Source organism: Myodes glareolus, chromosome 9, assembly GCF_982192425.1.
Source record: "Myodes glareolus chromosome 9, mMyoGla1.1, whole genome shotgun sequence".
Classification (NCBI taxonomy): Eukaryota; Metazoa; Chordata; class Mammalia; order Rodentia; family Cricetidae; genus Myodes; species Myodes glareolus.
Genome location: NC_142034.1, coordinates 61950213 through 61969790, shown reverse-complemented (window position 1 = coordinate 61969790; position 19578 = coordinate 61950213). Strand labels below are relative to the sequence as shown.

At 44.1% G+C, this 19578-nt stretch overlaps 2 protein-coding genes across 3 annotated transcripts in view; one reads left to right on the top strand and one right to left on the bottom strand.

Annotated features, from left to right (window-relative positions):
- Nucleotides 1–133: 133 nt before the first annotated feature.
- Nucleotides 134–13135, bottom strand: Zswim7 (zinc finger SWIM-type containing 7). The gene is made up of 5 exons (XM_048448194.3): nt 12992–13135; nt 8999–9020; nt 7053–7155; nt 1705–1809; nt 134–549 (listed from the first exon to the last, which is right to left on the bottom strand). The coding sequence occupies exons 1-5, from the start codon at nt 13065–13067 to the stop codon at nt 433–435; spliced, it is 423 nt and encodes a 140-aa protein (XP_048304151.1). The 5' UTR covers nt 13068–13135; the 3' UTR covers nt 134–432.
- A 69-nt stretch (nt 13136–13204) lies between these two features.
- Nucleotides 13205–19578, top strand: part of Ttc19 (tetratricopeptide repeat domain 19) — a 31540-nt gene continuing 25166 nt past the window's right edge. Inside the window, exons 1-6 of one of the 2 annotated variants that reach the window (XM_085695087.2) lie at nt 13205–13414; nt 13503–13606; nt 15175–15285; nt 15722–15760; nt 16460–16516; nt 17187–17248. In XM_085695087.2, coding sequence (XP_085551213.2) covers nt 13234–13414; nt 13503–13606; nt 15175–15285; nt 15722–15760; nt 16460–16516; nt 17187–17248 — 554 coding nt within the window. In that variant the 5' untranslated portion in view covers nt 13205–13233. Of the gene's footprint in view, nt 13415–13502; nt 13607–15174; nt 15385–15721; nt 15761–16459; nt 16517–17186; nt 17249–19578 lie in introns of those variants that run through there. The other variant, XM_048448218.3, reaches the window with a different exon arrangement.

The following is a 19578-nucleotide window of genomic DNA, read 5'->3' as shown; positions in this document are numbered from 1 at the left end:
CACTTGCTGCCATTTAGCTACATGTCTGCTCTCATCCTTTTGTGAGGATTAATGTTCTCATTTACGCTGTTCCTACTCAGTTTGGTCCACCATCCCACCCTTACATCACTAGCACTTTAGTAACATGATCTAGTTGCAGACACAACATGGTATCGGGCTTTATTTGAGCCAACAATACTGAATTGTACCCAGGGACATTTCTACTTGTGAGGTTCAGAAGCTGGTTCATATTAAGATCATACAGGGCTCTTAGCCACACACAAACCCTCTGCAACCTACAGTGCCAATCCAAAGCCCATCCTGCAGCCTATGAGGGCAAAGTGACAGTAACAAGTTGGGAAGTGTATCTTATTTCTCCACCTTGAGAACCATGAAATGTTGACTGAATTTCCTGATAGGCTTCTGTCTTGAAAGATGTTGCTCCTGCACCTTTTATGCTTCTTGTGTCTTCTCCATCAATAATAGGTCTGTCAGTTGCTTGTCTGACACACTGAGCTGCTGGCAGTTTCTCATAACCTGACTAAGATAAATCGCCAGGAGATGCTTACACTGGAATACAAAACACAAACTTGTTAGGAACAAGCAGGATCATGTCTGACCAGTCTAATCAAACCCCTCACTATCACATGCAAGGAGGAAAGTGAAACTCTGCCATGCTTTCAGTTGGTTTTGTCCTGGCCTTCAGAGTGCAGTTACAGCACGGCCGCAGCCCTTGAGGCACTATTCTGCTCACCGTTCCTCACAAGGGAGCTCATGCAAATCTAATAGCTACCCAGCAGGTTCAAACTTCATTGTAATGAGCATGCAGAGCCTGTACTCCACTTTAATCATTGTTGTCTTCTGGGGTGGGGAAGGAGCATAGGGAAAATTCTCACATATACAGAAATGTGTGGAGATGACCCTATTAGACCTGTGGCACAGAACACAGCATTGGATCCTGAGAGGACCATGGTTCAATCCTGTCATTATACAGGTGAGATATACCACACTCAAGGCTAGTGGGGTATATGAATGGAGATGCACTATCCTCTTAGCAGAGGAGGGTAGTGCATCTCTTTCCCTTTGGTACAAGCAGTATGCAGACATGCTCTCCTTACTTGATGTCTGGACTCTGTGGACTCACAAAGAGGCAGAGATGTAGATGGAGGTGTTCCTGCTCCATAGGATGAATGTGAGGCCAAAGCCATCTTTACAAGCAGTGGGATGAGGTGTGAGCACCTTTTATTTAGTTCTCTCTTTACTGGGCTGTCTACTTCCCCAGCACTCATTTCCAAGATTACTTTACTGTCCCCACAACCTTCTCTACAATCTTTAAAAACAAAACAAAACAAAACAGGAATCTGGTGAAGTACCAAAAATGGTATTGCATTCTAGGAGGCTGAATTCAAGAGGTGACTAAGACAAGGATAATAAGCCACAATTTCTCCAATATTGAGGGAAATACCCATTCCGTATAACCTCCTCCCCAAAAATGTATGTAGCACTTAAAGTCTGAAATGAGGCTGGTCTTTTCTCTCCCAACTTGGGTGCAGTGGCAAGAGTCCATTTTTTTTGTTTTGTTTATTATATATTCAGTGTTCTGTATGCATGCATACCTACAGACTAGAAGAGGGTATCAGATCTCATTCTAGATGGTTGTGAGCCACCATGTGGTTGCTGGGAATTGCTCTTAACCTCTAAGCCATCTCTCCAGCCCATTCTTACCAGCAGACTGTCACTCTTCCGTAACACTGAGAAGGCAAACGCTGGACATGAACAGTAATGACAGGAAGCCAGACACGTGTATGTTTTGCCAGAACTCCCAAGCACCTGGGAAGAAGAGGACGAACAGTGTTAGAAGGTTTGCTCCTGGTACAGGGTCCTGACGATCCATTCAGTGCCCAAGAGTTGCTGATGGACATCACTGTGAAGAACTGCAGTGGAGTTTATACAAAAGGGAAAACAAAGTTTTCTTTCTGTGGGGTACAAACTCTTCTCTCTTCAGCTCTCTAGGACTTCAGGCGGTAGAAGACTTTGTCTAATTCAGCCTTCCACACAGCCTCTTATTCTCTGTGATGCGCAGGTCTCAGCCTGTAGGGACTAAAAAGGACTGGAGAAAAGCTCGTGTGCATTTTACTGTGGGGCCCTTCACCAGTAGTATGAGGCTGCATGCATGGACGTTTCTAACGCTGCTGTTAATCCCAGAGTGTGGAAAGGAGCAGAGCGCATGGGAGGCAGGAACACAGCTGCTCTCAGATGAAGGAAGCAGAAAGGGTGTGAGAGGGGAGAGGGATGACTCAGCAGCTCAGGATGGAGGTCTCAGGAAAGGAGGCAAGTTCAGATCTGCCTGCTCATCCAGTGGGATGGAAGAAGGACACATACGTGGGTGTTGGTGAGAGGCCCAGTACAACAAATACTCTTGGTGACAGTCAAAAGGAACACAAAGGAAACATCAAAGGAAAATGAGATTTGCCTGTGGTGTGATTGGACCAGTTTGTGGAGAAACCACTGTACCACCAAGTAGCTAAGCATTTCCTGTTGGCAGCTTGCTATGGCTTGGATTCTGAATGCCCCCCAAAGGCACATGTGTTAAAAGCTTGATTGCTATCTCCTGGTGCATATAGGAAGTGGTAGAAACTTTAGGAGGCAGGGTACAGTTAGACCGGGTTAGGCTGCTGTGGGCATGCCATTGCAAGAGATCCTGGGATTCCAACCTTTGCTGCCTGGCTGCCAGGTGAAGAGGCCTTCTCAGCCTCCTGTTCCTGCAATAATATACGGTAACATACTGTGCTGCCCTAGGCCAGTACAACAGGGCCCATCAGCTGTGGATGGAAACCTCTGAACTACTAGCCAATAGAAACCCATTCTCCTTCACAGTGACTTATGCCAGATACTCATTATAGTGATGAACACTAGTTAATGCAAGCTACATCCGAGTTAGCTCCCAAATGAAGTAGATTATCACCATCAAAGGGAAGTAAAAACATTTCAATTACTCTACAGTAGACTGTCATATCTGAATTTGCCACAAGGCTTTCAAATTAAATTTAGGTTTTAAGATGGCAATCTAAATGAAAAAGTCAGGATTTGTTAAGATTATAATGTAAACATTCCTAGGATCCTCTGCCCCAACCTGAGAACAAGTAACAGGTAAGGCCTTAATTAGAAGAAATAATAGGTTCAAGTGCTGTGCTTCTGTTTGTCTGTTAGTGCTTAATATGATACGTCTTTTCTGGTAATTTGTTGACTAAGTCAGCAGAATTCTATGGGGGATTTGAGATGATAAGGAATGTCCTTCTACCATACCTAGACACAGTTTAAATCTTAAAAACTAAACATTATACACTTCCTATTCCGAGGTTTGCTGTCTTATGAACATGACACCAACAGCGCTGAGCACCAATAGTTTCCCTAGTGAGTCTAGAAAGAATGAACGGACATTAAAGCCAACTGCTTCCCACTTCATCCTCAAGAAAACTCACCCGCATTCAGCATTGACATGGTAGACATCGGCTCTCCAGACTACCAAAGAATATACCTTTAATGTGCCTTCTTTTCTCTCTAGATTTAGACTCAAACAGGCAAAGCCTCCAGGACTCTGCAGGTCCTGGATCTATCAGAATGCTTCCTGGATTATGTTGAACCAAAGCCTGGTGATTTAGGGATAGGGATAAATTCTACAGAGGTCCCCTTGCCTTATGCTTTCAAAAGGCTGCCTGAGATTCAAAGTAAACTGGTCAAATTCCTGGGGCAGCAGATACTCTAAAGACAGAAGTGCTTTAATTTGCTTCTTCCTTATCTAGCAGTTGACAACTAATGAACCCAACAATCGGGCAAAAATATGAGTTAGAAATGTTTAGAACTGGAAATTGACCTTAGGGGTAATTTAATTTAGTGTCTTCACTCTTCAGTGGAAGAAGGACCCTCTCTTACAGGAACTGCTCGGAGTTCTTCCACTCACAGCACAGGCTGGAATGTGCCCCCACTCACCCCTCCTTTCCCCACCCCTGCAAGGAGATCTTAAAAAGGGAAACAGGAAAGAACACACTCAAGACCAGGACTGGACTCTCAGGAGTCTCCCTGGCAGGAAGTCTGTAGTGACTTGGGGTTGCTTGTATGGAGAGTGACCCCATCATCATCCAGTCAGAGCAACCACCTTATAACCACCTCAGGCCCTGTAGGCTACTGCATTTGGGAAGCTGCATTTATTGTTTCCTGTGTTTGCTGCCTCTTTCTGGAAAAAGGGCTTACTGTCCCTATCCTGATACGGACTGGCTGTGTGAGCTGTGGTAGCTTACAGAATGTGAGTAGCTGAGCAAAATGTTAAAGATTGTAGTATGCCATGTTCTCCAGTGTCCTCCAAGAGGGCTGCTTCGGAACTGGGATCCCTGAGTGCAGATGTTTTAGGAGCTGAACTACAGCTGCCTCCTGTGGATATGCAGTAAGTTATACAACCTTGTTCTGTAAGGCTTCCAGACTGCCAGCACTGAGCCTTTCCTGACGGAAGTAGCCCCTTCCTAAGTACTGAAAGTGTCTAAAAGGCAGCTCAGGTGACAGCAACAGAACAATGACTTTAAAATAATTACACATTACACCTGAGGATAATGAAAACATCTGGGCCGACCTATGGAGTAAAAGTTGACTCATGGAAAGGGCACTAGTTGGGCACCAAGGCAGCGTCTGCTTCAACTTCTGTCCCCTTCCAGTGCTGAGGAATGAGCCCTGAGTCTTACTGATGACTGCACAATGTACCATAAGATGGACGTGATGTCTGTCTGAGAGCTCCAGTCTCACTCAACTCAAGTCAAAGATGAAGCTGACAGCTACATAGCTAGGGGTCTATTTTCAATGACAGAGCAACATAATAAAGACTATGATGAACAACCATTAAGGAAGTCATAATGACAAAAATAATTCAAATTGTTTTAAACAAGACGTTTAAAATTTTAGCTAGTAGCCAGATCACATAACTGAGGGACAGTGAGAGTCTGCCTATTCTGGTCAGCTGATAATGGAGCTGAGACCCAAAAAAAAGTCTTTTAACTTGAAACTTAATAAAAAGATTTATAAGGCTAGGTGGTGGTGGCACATGCCTTTAATCCCAGTACTCGATAGGTACAGGAAGATGGATCTCTTGAGTTCATGGCCAGCCTGGTCTACAGAGTGAGTCCCAAGACAGCCACGGCTACACAGAGAAACCCTGTCTCAAAAAAACAAACAAAAAAAGATTTATATTATTTTTATTTTATATGTTTTACTTGCCTATGTGTTGTGTACCATGTGCATGGCTGGTGCCCACAGAGGTCAGAAGAGGTACCAGATTCCCAGAACTAGAGTTACAGGCAGTTGTGAGTTGCTGTGTGTGTAATGGGATTGAACCCAGATCCTCTGCAAGAAGACTGCTGAGCTGTCTCTGCAGTCCTGGAACCAAAATTCTATGAGACTGGAAGGGTCCTTGAAGTTCTGAATGTTTTAAGTATATAAGATACAAAAAGATAACACAAGAAACAAATTCAGTGGCTCCAACTATTATTCATCTATAAACCCACCATGAGAAAATTTCCCCTTTGAGTAGAAAAGTTTTATCCAAAAATTGTAAATATATCCAACATTCCATTTTGTTAATGAAGAAACACATGATGACCTTTTAGGTCAAATAAGGTCAGCTACAATATGGAATGGCAAGCTGACTCCTAAGTAGACACACGCGTTTGGCAGAGCAGGCTTTGTTCAAATCACTCTCTCTCTAAGAATTAAGAGTTGCCGACTTGGTCTCAGAAGATAGAATTCAAACAATGAAAAAAATGTCCCACCCCACGGATGGTGTCTATCTTAACCCTTCTGAGGCACACACCAACTTGGCTCACCACTGCCAGCATTTCCATGTTGTGCATAAGAGGCCCCTCCCTCCACTGTGGCCACATTTACCACTGTCTCGTGAAGCTATCCTGGGTGCAGGTGGCTATGCTGGCCTACTGTTTATAATAGTTTTCCTAGTCTCGTGTTGTGAGTCTGGCAGTGTGAAGTAGCCAGATTGACTGTTACTTTACCCTCTGCATTTCAGTTTCTTGCAAAAGAAATAGTTGGCTTTGCTTCTGTTGAGAATTATCAATAGCATGAAAGTAATAAGAGTATGGTAAGAGGCTGTCACATCACAGATCTATTGTAAGCCCCAAGGGGCAAATTAAGGACCACAGAGACTCAGGAGTCTGACTCACTATAAATACTTCAGTACTTCTGACAACAGTTTTAAAAGATCAGTGCGGACAAAATTAACCTATACATACAGAATAACCTCAAGAAGCATTTTGGTTTTTTCCTATAAACATGAGATTATGAACAGGATGAAAATGTCAATAAACATGTGTGTGTGTATGTGTGTGTGTGTGTGTGTGTGTGTGCACGCGTGCACACTTGCCCCTATTATCAACAAGAGAGCAAAGGTTGGTAATACTTGAGAAAAGAGCCTATCCACACTGTTTAACACAGTGATACCGAGTAATTTCTAAAATGCCTGGAGATACTTTGTTAAGTGCAACAAGCCTGGTGTAGAAAGACCAAATACTACATGAGCTTTATGTGGAATCTAAAATAATCCAGCTTATAGAAGCAAAAGCAGAATGGTGGTGACCCAGCATTTTAGGAGTGGAGGAGAGGAGATTAGGGAAATAGTTGAAGAAGGAGACATAAACTCAGGAAATTTACTGACTACACTAACAATGTATTGCAGACTTGAACATATCTAAGAGAATGGGCTTTTAAGTGTTCTCATCACAAAAGAAGTAGGCATGTAAGATAGTTTGAGATAGTTGGATATGTCAATAGCATGAAGTTATCTCATAAAATATCATATGTCAAGACATTTTGTATGCCATAAATGTATGGTTTTTGTCAATTCAAAATAAATACAAATCTTAAATTATGATTATGTTAACTTTACTAAGTTGGGTCAAAGCCTTTTAATGGTCCAGGATGTCCATACTTTATGTTGGTCATCAGCTTCCACAGAGATTGTGAAGAGATTTATGCCCTAAGGGTTTCTGTTTGGATTATCCCCACCTCTAGACTTCTACCTGGTAAACACGCCTTCCACTGGGTGATGAGATTAAAGTGACGGACTCTCGATCAACTAAATCCAAGGCCTGGATGGCCGATGACCCAAACACAAACTTCAGCCTAGGGAATACAAGGACACTGGGTTAGAAGGGTTGATCCTAAGACACGAAGGATCACTCTCCTGTCTCTTTTTGATGGTGGTGCTGAAACAGAAGCCAAGGCCTCACACACGTTAGGCAAGCACTGTGCCGCTGAGCTCTCCCTCTCCCTCGGTCTCTGCACCCTCCTGAGTGTGCTGTTCCTCAAGTGACATCCTTGGTTGCTAACTGGCCTGCAACTTGCCAGGAGGCTAGTGCTGGGATTAGGAGCACAGCCGGCACAGTTGGCTTTTAGAGGGTGCTGGGCTTGTGCTCAGGCACCTGTGTTTAACAAGTAGTTTACAACTGACCTGCCTCCCCTGCTCAATCCTCAGACTTTAAATAAAAAACCTAACTTTAGTTTGGAAATATTAACAAAACCCATGGACTTGGGCTGGAGAGATGGCTCACAGTTATGAGCACTGGTTGCTCTTCCAGAGGACCTGGAATTGATTCTCAGGACCCACATGGCAGCTCACACCCATCTGTAACTCCAGTTCCAAGAGAGCCAATGCCTGTCTCTAGCCTCCATGGGCACTGCATGCATGTGGTGCACAGATAAACACGCAAACAAAACACCCAAACACGTCTTCCCTTTTCACCTCTTGGGCAAGCACTTACTTTTTCTCTTTCTTTCCTCTGTCTGAGCCCCCCCCCCCCACCCTGGCACAGTTGGTGGAACTGTTTGGGAAGGATGAGGAGGTGTGGCCTCGATGAAGGAGTTGTGTCATCTGGGGCACACTTCGAGGTTTCCCAAGGCCATTCCCAATTAGCACTTTCTCCCTGTCTGGAGCTTGTGTGTCAGACACAAGCTCCCAGCTACTTCTCCAGCATTGTGCATGTCTCCTTGCCTGCTGACATCTCCCTACTCTGATGGGCAGGGGCTCACTCTCTGAAAGTATACGCAGCCCCCAGTTAAATGTTTTCTTTTGTAAGTTGCCTTGGTCATGATGGTTTGTCACAGCAGTAGAAAGGTAACTAAGACACTAGATTACCTTCTACCATCTCTACCAGCAAGGGGTTACATGTCCCTTTCTCCATATTTTGTCAACATTTTGTTCTGTAGTTGCTAATTTTATAGAAAAAAATATCTTTATTATTATTACTATAATTAGAAATATTTCTCATTTCTCTTAAATGTTTTTGCTTATTTGCATTCTTTTATTATTTGTCTATTTTCTACTTATTTGCTTACTTAAAAAGACTTATTTGCCTTATTTTATGTGACGTGCTGTGTCTGAGTATATGCGGGTGCACTGTGTGTACAGGAACCCATGGAGGTGAAAAGGGGGATGGATATGAGGCTTTGTGAACCTCCTGCTGTGAGTGCTGAGAACTGAACCAAATTTTCTTAACCACTGAGGTAGCTCTCCAGATCCTTAGTTTTCTTTGTTTTTGTTTTTAGACAAGGTCCTGCATAGGTCAGGATGACTTCAAACTTCTGGTGTGGCTGAGGATGATCTTGAAGCCCCTCTCTGGTCCTCATACCATCTCCCTTTCAAGCGCTGGGATTACAAGTGTGCCACCATGTCTATTTTATTTTAATGTTTTAAAAAATGTATGTGTGTGGGAGTTTTGCCTATGTGCAAGTCTGTGTGCCATGTGTTTGCAGTGCCCACAGAGGCCAGAAGAGGGCTCTATAACTCCTAGAGCTGGAGTTATAGGTGGCAGTGCATCTTCTAAATGGAACTTGGGTCTTTTGGAATAGCAGCAAGTCATGTCTCCAGCCCTCTTCCTATTTTTTAAAAACCAAGAAACATACTGAAAGGATATGAGTCTTAAAACATGGTAACTTTTAAAAAAATCAAACAAGAGTATGTACTTACGATGAGAGATGTTCGTCAGAAACTGTAAAATGGAAGAATTAATCGTTAGACTAGTGGGTACCAACATGAAGCTCTTACAACCACTATAACCAAATCACCACATAAGATGTAAACAGAATCTTGTATCCAATTCTACTCCTTTCCCAAACCCCACTGAAACAATAATAAAAGGATTTATTTACTTATTTAAAAAAATCATTAGTTCCCAAGGATGAGAAAGGCAGGGGAAAACAACAGCTAAAATACACTGGAAATTGATACAAAAGTGGAATATAACTTCCCAGACCCTAGCAATCTGAATGTGAAGGTAGCAGTAGGGAGAACCAAGCATAAGTCTGACACATATTTCAGAACCTACTACCCTCCTCCACAAGCCCCCGCAAAAGAAACCTCAAAAACTCATGACAACTAGTGATCTTTGGAGATGGTATCGGGCAGGAACTCTAAAATAAGATTCTCTGAAAGTGGTCTAAGAAGGATCAGTTCCGCTGGGCATGATGGTGCACACCTTTAATTTCAGCACAGAGGCAAGCAGATCTCTTTGAGTTCAAGGCCAGCCTGGTCTACAAATTGAGTTCAAGAATACCCAGGACTACATAGACTGTGTCATCATCATCATCATCACCATCATCACCATCATCATCATCATCACCATCATCATCATCATAATAATAATTATATAACAACATAAAAAGAAAGATCAACCCCAGTTCCCTTTTAGCTGTAGGTGGCTGTTGCTCCCTCACTCTGGCAGATGACCACTGACTCTCAAGAGAGGCTCTAATAGAGGATTTCAAGGCTAGGAGAAAACACCCAAAACAGGGACTTGCTGCTCTCTTCCCATCACGACTCTTGTACGATAAGCAGTCAACCCTCCTCTTCTTCCCTCTGCCACTGAGCTATTCTCCCAGGCAACACCTTCTCAGCCAGAGACTGGGGAATCTGAGGACGCCAACAGGAGACAGCACTGGAATGGATGCTCCAGCTAAGAACCCAGTGAGAACTACAGTGACCTTCATCACCTAGAAGTCCTTGCTTGAGTCTTCTCCTCTAAAACGTGACAAGAATCATCACTACAAAGTAAAAAGAGAAGAGAAATAAGGAAAGCAACCTGTCGAGAGGAAACACTGGCCAGAGGGAAGGTTCTACCGCCTATTAGTAATATCAGAACAAACCAGCTAATGCACTGAAACGGGCATGGGGACAACATCATTTTCAGCGGAACAATGTGAATTAAATATAACATCAGAAATTCAAACCTCATAGAAAATCTAGAAGATACAGTTGAAGAAGTTCCCAAGAAGCAGAGGGACAGTAAACAACATTTCATAACCTAGTGATAGGAACACTAGAAAGAAAAAAATCATTTATCAAGTACATCAAGAGTACCCGCAGGATGGAGTGGTAAACAAAACCAGGGGCTGAAGAGACGGCTCATCCGTTAAGAGAGCTTGCAGCTCTCAAAGCCGGCTAGAGTTTGGTTTGCAGCACCCATACTGGGTGGCTCTTACCTGCCTGTACTGCCACAGATCCAACACCCTCTTCTGGCCTCTGGGGGCTTCCTTACACATAATACATGAACACATGCAGACACACACACACATAAAAATAAAACGAACAAAATCGTATCAGAGGATTGATAATCAAGGCCATAAACAAGATATAACTGGCTCTCCACACCCATGGGATCAACATCCGTGGATTAACACGAGGTAAAAATTGAGGGTATGGAGAGAGGGCTCAGCAGTTAAGACCAGAGAGGAGCAGGGTTCACACCCCAGCTCCCTCACAGTCCAGTTCAACAGGATCTGATGCCATCTTCTGGCCTCTGAAGGCACTGCACCCACATGATACACAGATACCCATACAGGCAAAACACCCATACACACAAAATTTTTAAAAAGAAATTGAAAAGCCAGATACACACCTGTAACTGAAACTCAGAAGGCTTAGGCACGAATACTGAACTTGAGGCCAGCCTGGGCTACAAAGAGACCAAACAAAAGGAAACAGACACCAGCACTCCCAACACCCCAACCCCTTCCCCCCCCCCACCTCCCATGTCACTCTTCGGTCATTCTCCTCTAAGCAACAAGGGGTAACATCCACCTACAGCTCTGGTGCTGCAGCGGCCAACTTTCGTGAGTAATCTCGAGTTGGTTTAAAGCATGTTAAAGTAGAAAGGAAGGTGAGTGGTTACACGTGATCTTCGAAAGGGAACAGACATCCGCGCTTACGGAGGACCTGCCACACCCAGAGGAAATAAAGGCCACAGACTTTATTTCAGGAACAATGCTAGATGCAAAATGCTGGACTGTTATGGAATAATGCTTTCAGATGAAGAAATGTTCTTTCTTACGTGTAATTTAATACCTTTCAATGAAGTGTGAGACTAGAAAAACCTTTTTCAGACATTCAAAGCCTCAAAAATTTAGTTCATGCCTCCTTCAGGAACTTACTGAAGTACTGGACTTCATAAGACAGGAAACAATATATACATGAATAAATGAGAGGAAAGAAATTTGCAGGCTATGCTAAACATAAGACCAAAGTGGGTAAAGAGAATTCCCAGGACTGCAACAGTGAGGAAGATCACTGTAGTTCCCGTCGACAACAGCCGATTCACATGAGGCAAGTCAGCAGGCTCTTGGACATATTTCTTTAGGGAAAAGTACAACTGATAAAATGCCTTAACGTTTTGAGTGGAGATTTGTAACACTGGCAAAAATTTCGGGGTTTAAGTAAGCATACAAAGCCGAGACGGTTATAGTACAAGGAGTCCAAGTTATACGGGAAAGGAACCATAGCTTCCTATATGGCTCAGCTCCAACAAGTTCATACAACATGCACAAGTAACCTGGACTTTTCTTCTGCAAGGTTACCAATGAAGAATTGGGATTAGGAAGAGCCAAGATTTCGAATCAGCAGAAAACGGCGCCACTGAAAGTAAACAGAACTCTATCCTGACCTTGGGATGTCAAATGTCAGTGGGGTCCTCTTCAGTGGGGTTGATATAGATCAACCCACTCTCATTAACATCCCGGTTCTGGCAAGGGGTGTGTAAAACCCCAAACATTTATGGTCGAATCCAGGAATCAAGAGCTCACAACAGACACCCCCACAACTCTTCTGGAATCAAAATGTGTTTGACTACCTGGTTGACCAAATCTTTTATACATATGTAAAAGAGCAAAATGAGAACATTATTTTTCTCATCCCTTTAAAGCAGAAACTCAAACCCTTTCACACAGCGCGATGAATGGACAGTAGCAGTTTTGAGCTCTAATTTGACTATTATTTTGAGGCGCCATTTTTGACAGAGTGCTTCTAATCAGTCTAAAAGGATCTTCCCGACCCTCCCCCCTTTTTGAGACAGTCTCCTACAGTAGCCCATCTGGCCTAGCACTATGTAGCTGAGTCTGACTTTAAACTTTTGATTCTCTTGTCTCCAACTTCCCAAGTGCGGAGATTTCAGCCTTGTGCCTGGTCTTATGCTCAATGCATGTCGGGCAAGCCATCTTGCAGCTGAGCTACTGAGAAGATCCTCCTCTACACCAGCAAGTATGCAAAAATCATCTTGTTTGGTCTTTTCGTTGAAGACAGGGGGCGCCCCCTGCTGACCACAGGGGGAAAGTATCTTTCAACGGCTAGATGTTTAGGTTTTGGGACTCTAGAATATTTTTCTAAACAAAGTATAGGAAGAGTACTTTTTCTTAAAGGAGAATATTATTTTTAAACTTTGCATCACGGATTGTGGAAACAGATTCTGAGTAACTCAAAATTGTCTAGGCTTCTGCCATTCCGAAGCCCTGACCCTTGCCTACACCCACGGTGCACCCAGGCTCTCTTCAAGCACCCGAGGTCCCCACCAGCCGGCTCGCGCTCCGGAATCTGACGTCTATCACTCAAATTCCTGTGTTTAAACAACTTAACGAGCACAGGCATTAGAGGCAGAACCGTGCGGGGTAAGAATAAAAAGCCCGCGGGCCCTACTTCTCGTGCCGTCCCGCACAGCGGCGGCCATCTCGCTCAGGAGCTCCTCCACGACCTCCGGCAGCGTGACAGCCATGGCACCGAGCCTGCGTTCTCCTCCGGTACTCGGCGAACTCCTCACGCGCTCCAGGCCGGAGGCGGGGCGAGACGACGTGACGTCAGCGGACGTCATCGCGCATGCGGCCAGGCGGGGCGTCCCGCGCCAGTCGCGGCTGGAGGTGCGCTGAGGACGCGCCGGAGGCATGTTCCGGCTGCTGCGCTGGCGTCTGGGCCGGACGCTGCTGCGGGCCGCGGGCCGGCGGTGCGGAGGATGCGCCGCGCGTCTGCTGCCGGAGCGGGCGGGCGACACGGGGCCGGGTGCCGAGGGGCGGCCGAGCCGAGGCACGCCGGCGCGGGGACAGGGACTGCTGCCGCTGTTGGCAGGTGAGCGGCGCGCTCCCGGGCGGGGCCGGGCGGGCGGGAGGGCGGGGGCGCGGGCCGGTCCCGGTGACCTCTGAGCCGCTTCTCGCAGCGCTCGCCTGGTTCTCGCGGCCCGCAGCGGCGGCGGAGCAGTCGGGAGAGGACGCGACAGACGAGGTGGAGGCCGAGATCATCCAGCTGCTGAAACGAGCCAAGGTGAGGGGGCTCGGTCGGACGCGCGCACTCTCCGCTCCGCTTTCCCGGGGTCTGGATGGATTGACCCCAGGTGCCAGGCTGAGATCCGTCCAGACCGGTCCGCGGTGAATCCTGCCGCAAAACAGCTGCGGTCGTGAGCGCAGGTGGAGATGGCACCCTCGCATTTCTCTTTTGTCCGAATGTTCTGAGTGAGAATGTTTTGCGGGGGTGGTTTTAATCAGCTTAACCAGCCAAGCCGAAGTGATATTTTGTGCATAGTATATGTATGACGCATCGAAAATGCAATTTAGTGTTGTTTATGTCTCTTGGTTTGCGTCTAAATCTGTTTCTCCACATTCTTTTATATTTTCTCTCCAGGTTTATTTCATCTCTTCCAGTGGGTTCAGTATCGACTTAATGCCATCAACGTCCAAATTTGTGTTCACAGACTGCAGTGTGCCGTTCACGTGTTGTCTCTCGTGTCTCTACCTCAGACTTAGCATGTTCCGAACTAAGCGCTTGTTCTTAAATGACCCCTCCTAAATATGTTCTTAAACACTCTTCTCTTTGCCACCTAAAAAAATAACCAGCCTAAAAAAACTGTCGTGGTTCTTAAAGTGCGTTGTTGGTAATCCCCAGTTACACATCAATAATCACAGTGCCATCAAAATCAAAACGCATCTCCAGTCTTTCCGAGACTGCCACCCCATCTCCCCCGTTTTTCTCACAGTGGTCCTTGCCCCACTGCAGCTTTTTCTGTGCAGCGGCCCAAGCGATGTTTTGAGAATGTAAGCCAGAGCATAGTGCCTTCTTGCCTGATCACCGAGCGACTTCTCCCTGTATCTGAGGAAACACAAGCTTGTCATGGGCTGCAGGACTGGAAGTGACCGAAGTGGCAGTGACTCTGACTCACTGTCCTCTCTCTGCCTGTCCTTCCTTGCATTTTTTCCCAGGAACCATTCTTCTCCGTCTGTAGGAGCTTCACTCATTAGCTCTGTTGGGGCCATTCTTTTGTCCATTTTGTTGTCTGGTTGACTCCTCCTTACCCCATCTTTACTCTCATTTTCTTGAACACTTCCTTGATTCCCATTAGATGAGGTCCCCGGTCATTCCTTTGCGGTGTTTTTCTTTCTTGCTCTCCTCATGAGTTTTAATTAAGCCTACTTGTCCTACATGGTCCCTTATAATCTACAGGAAGAGAAAAAGAAGGTGAAAGGCAAGTAGCTTCCTTATAAAGTAAATACAGTGTCCGGTGAGGTGCTGCACACCTTTAACCACAGCACTCAGGAGGCAGAGGCAGCGAGGTCTCTGTGGGCGTCTCTGTCTCAGGGGGGAAAAAATAAAGATTGCTCACATTCCTTCTGTCTGGTCTGCTAGTCAAGCCTTGTTGTATAAGCATACCTAGGTGCAAGGAGGCTGTTCTCCCTGTCATCTCTGTCAGCATGGTACCTGGACATAGTGGGGGTTCAATAACTACATGAAGAATGAATGACTTTCTTCTGTGTATTGTGTTGTAGCTAATCTGTAGCAGCATACACATCTGCTTTCCTTACATTTCATTTAATGTTTCCTTTGTCTTCTCTTTTTAGTTGAACATCATGAAAGATGAGCCAGAAGCGGCGGAACTAATTTTGCATGATGCTCTTCGCCTTGCGTATCAGAGTGATAACAAGAAAGCCATCTCTTACACTTACGACTTGGTAACTCCTCTGACCAGTTTGAGCTATTGATGAGGAAGGGTGGATGCTGAGAAAGTGCTCCTCCTATTTTATCTTCCTGACTCTCAAGATGTCCCGAAGGTTTTTGTTTTCTACGTTTTCTTTTGGTTTTAATTTTTGTATCCTTTATGGGGTCACTTATAATTTTAGACCAGAAAGAAACAGATATCTTAGTGTTCTTCTCTTCAGTGATGAACAGATCTGTTTAATTTGCTTTCAACAGAATGTCTATAATAAACTCTGGGCTTCTCTCACTATTGCTGACTGAGCTGCTAGCAGATTAACTGGTGACATTTTCTCTGTTTTGAACTTTTTTTTAAAAGATTGTTAAAGCAGGAAAGAGTCTCACTTAAAGGTTTTTAAGTCGGTGTAAATTGCAGTGCTCTAAATTGAACAGCTCTTTATAATTTGCTTTCAGATGGCCAACTTGGCATTTATACGAGGACAACTTGAAAATGTAAGTCAGTCACTTTGTGATATCTTGAAGTGGTAACCCCTCAAGGGAACTGTAACAGTGAGGAGTTATGTTATTCAAAAAGGTCCCTAAAATACAGTGACTCAAGATGCAAGTGTTTCTTTTTAATTGATTAGCCCACAAGTAGGTAAAAAATCACAAGCAGATTAGGCATCCCTGTGTGGTTCAAAAATCTCGGGTTTGTTTTGAAGTATGTCTTCATCTGCCATGAGTGAGCTGACTCATGCAGCCTGCAAGAAGGGGAAAGGAGAGAATTTGGTGCAAGTAACATTCTTATGAAATATCTTAAAGGTGTTGACATTCTCTGCCTGTTACCGTTAGTTAGAACTTAAATTTGTGGTATGATCACACCTAAGAAAGCCTGATTCAAAAATCAAGGCTATTTTGAAAACTTAATTCATAGGGTGAATATTACAGGACAATTTGCTATCTGTCACACCAATTCAGGTGATTAATCTCTTCAAGTTAGCTTCCATTCCTCGCAGGGTACTTTAAGATACAGATTAGAGAGGAGTCCCTGATCCTTTGGTCCCTTTATAAGAGTCTCAGCGCTCTACATATTCGTGTGTGCGTGTGTGCGCGCATATGTATGGATGTATTCACGCATGCGCCTAAGATTGGTATTTGGAATCAAGAGTCACATGTAGATGGTTTAAAAAAAAATCTTTATGCTTTTATTAGGCAGAACAACTTTTTAAAGCGACAATGAGTTACCTGCTTGGAGGAGGCATGAAGCAGGTAAGGACACTGCCTAATATTGCCTCCTCATTGACGCAGCTAACAGAATGAGAGCTCCCTGTCTTAGGGTTTCTGTTGCTGTGATGAAAACATCATGACCAAAAAGTAACTTGGGAAAGAAAGGGTTTATTTCATCTTAAGCTTTCTGGTAAAAGTTCATTGCTGAGGGAAGTCAGGGCCGGAACTTTGGGACTTGGAAATGGGAGCTGAAGCAGAGGACATGGAGAAATCATTCTTACTGGCTTCCCGTGGCTCACTCAGCTGCTTTCTTAGACCACCCAGTCCCACAGCGGGCTGGACACTTCCACATCAGTCATTAATCAATAAAATCTCCGCAGACTTGCTTTCAGACAGTCTGCTGGAGGCATTGTTCTCAATTGAGTTATTCTCAGATAACTGTAGTTTGTGTCTAGATACCTAAAAACCAACCAGGTATGTTCTGTAGTCCCAGACCTAGCACAAAATGATGGTTATTTCACCCCTAGACCTGTAAAAAATGACTAATATTTCACTGATTCCAAATGATGGTTGCCAAAGAATTCATAGTTGGTTAATTCTTTTAAAGGAAGAAAGATTATCTTTAAAGTCAAATTCAGTAGAGAAGTTGGAAATACTCCATAAGAAATTTTTACTTTTCATGAATTGCCTTTTTTTTTTTTAATCCCAACAGGAAGACAATGCAATAATTGAGATCTCTCTGAAGCTGGCCAGTATCTATGCCGCTCAGAATAAGTAAGTATGATCACAGCATAGATGTGGCAGTGGCCGGGTAGTTGAGTGATGAGCAGAACACTCGGACCTTGGGTTTTTATATAATCTTAATTTACCTGTCAATCATCCAGGTCTCCAAAAATTAAATGTTATACTTAAAGTGTCTCATTTCCCATCTTGGTAATTTTGAGGCCTTTCCAGTTTGTCTCCTTCTGTTTCCATTTACCTGAGCAGAACACAGCCCTCATCCCTGTAACTAAACTGTGATAGCTAATCAAGTATTTGACACCTCCTTGAAATGAGAAGTGAAATAGTTAGATCTGTAGTTAATTTCCTAGAAGCAAAGGGAACAGTGTAAGAAGTACCACAGCATAATAGGCTTGAAGAAACCACTCTGCGACTACCAGCAAAAAAGGAAGCTGAGTATGAAGTGAAATGGTAAGAATTCCTTTTGGGTTGTCTCTGGCTCAGCTTACTATCTATTCTAGAAAATAAGTGTTGTCTTAGGGTTTCTTTTGTTGTGTTAAAACATTATGACAAAAAGCAACTTGGAGGCAGGGAGGGTTTATATGGCTTGTACATATGGAGGGAAGCCAAGTTAGGAACTCAAAATGGTCAGGGACCTGGAGGAGGAGCTTATGCAGAGGTCATGGAGGGCTGCTGCTTACTGCTTTGCTTAGCCTGCTTTCTTACAGTACCCAAGACCACCAGTCTAGGGTGGGACTATCACGTCAGTCTCTAAGAAGATGTCCTACATGTTTGTTTACAGCCCAGTCAACATAGGCATTTTCTCAGTTGAGGTTCCTTCTCTTCGATGACTCTAGCTTGTGTCTAGTTGACATAAAACTAACCAGCACAAGTGACTCTAAGTGGAATTAGATGTTTTGTTTAAATGTCTTCAGAGTATGTGGAAATAATCATCAGTAGGATTTTGGTGGGTGATAGAGCCAGTAGTAGAGGGAATTCTGGTATGGAAGTTAGGAATTAGGTTTAAAAATAGTAGATAAGTTTAAAGTCTTTTCTTTTCTTTTTTTTTTAAATTTTTTATTTTAGAGACAGAGCTTTTCTTTGTTGCCCTGACTGTCCTGGAACTCGCTATGTAGACCAAGCTAGTCCCAAACTTCGCACTTGTCTCTGGTTCCTGAGTGCTGGGCTTAAAGGCTTGTACCACCACAAATGACCCTAAATTCTTATAAAGAGGAAAAAGCCCATCAGCTACATAGAAGGCTTTAGGAAACAGTTAAGATGTTGCCAAAAGCTAGCAACCCATGAGGCGTTAATGACCCTTGTAATAAAATACAATCTATTGAGGGAAACCGTGGTAGAGTTTAGGCAGGAACTGAGGCAGAAACTTGCTTTTCTTAGCTTGCTCAGTTTGCTCTCTTCTATACCCCATGACTGTCTGCCTTGGTAACACTACCTACAGTGGACTGGGCCCTTCCATGTCAATTATCAATCAAGAAAATGCCCCCCAGAGGTTTGCTTACAGACTATTCTAATGGGGCATTTCTTGAGCTGAGAGTCCCTCTTTAACTCTAGATTGTGTCATATTGACAAACTAGACAGCATGATTGACCCCTTGTCACCTTGACACAGAAACATCACTGTTCACATATAACCTTTCCTTTTGTGCTTGTCCACAATATGTCATGTGAATATTACTATCACAAAATAAGCCAGGCTGGCCTCCCAACTCAGAGATCCACCTGCCTCTACTATCTGAGTGCTGGAATTAGAGGTGTGTACTGTCACATCTCGCCTAAAACATAATATAACTTTAGAAGATGCACAGTCTTAAAAAAATTGTCAAATACTTTAAAATCCAATCACTTTAAAATATCCAACTGTGGTTTTCTGTAAAACCAAAGTAATTTTCATAGTTTCTATTCTAAGAGGGAAGAACCAGGGCATGGTTATGATCAAATCAAAGCAAAACCCAGTTCTCAGAAGTATAAATAGCTGTTGTGTCTGAGACTCAAGATCTTCTGGTCTCCAATGGGCTTAGCAGCCCTAGCTCTTCCTCCCCTGCATACATAACTTATAAACTTGGGTCAGCTCCACTGCCCAGCTCCTCCTGTCCTTGGCAGTTGTCCTATGGTTCTAGTCTCCAATGCACCCGAGACTGCCCTTCCATCATGTACAGGGACTCCCCCCATGCCATGCAGGGCCAAAGCCTCAGCTCTTCCCATGACCGTTGCATGCCTTCAAAACCAGTACTACCTGGGTGACTCTTACCAAGTTTTACTGTCAATATGAGATCAACTTTGGCTCCCTCTGAACCACAGCTTCTGTGTGTTAACCCTCAGGAAACAGTTTCAGAATATTTCACCTCAGTGATGCTGGTGGTAAAA

Excerpts from the sequence above, each read along its gene's own strand:
- Zswim7 (XM_048448194.3), bottom strand. The coding sequence starts at position 13,067 with ATGGCTGTCACGCTGCCGGAGGTCGTGGAGGAGCTCCTGAGCGAGATG. Across the intron at positions 7,156-8,998 it reads TCTGACGAACATCTCTCATC|GCTGAAGTTTGTGTTTGGGT; the intron begins GTAAGTACATAC and ends TGTATTCCCTAG. Across the intron at positions 1,810-7,052 it reads GTGGAAGGCGTGTTTACCAG|GTGCTTGGGAGTTCTGGCAA; the intron begins GTAGAAGTCTAG and ends TCTTCTTCCCAG.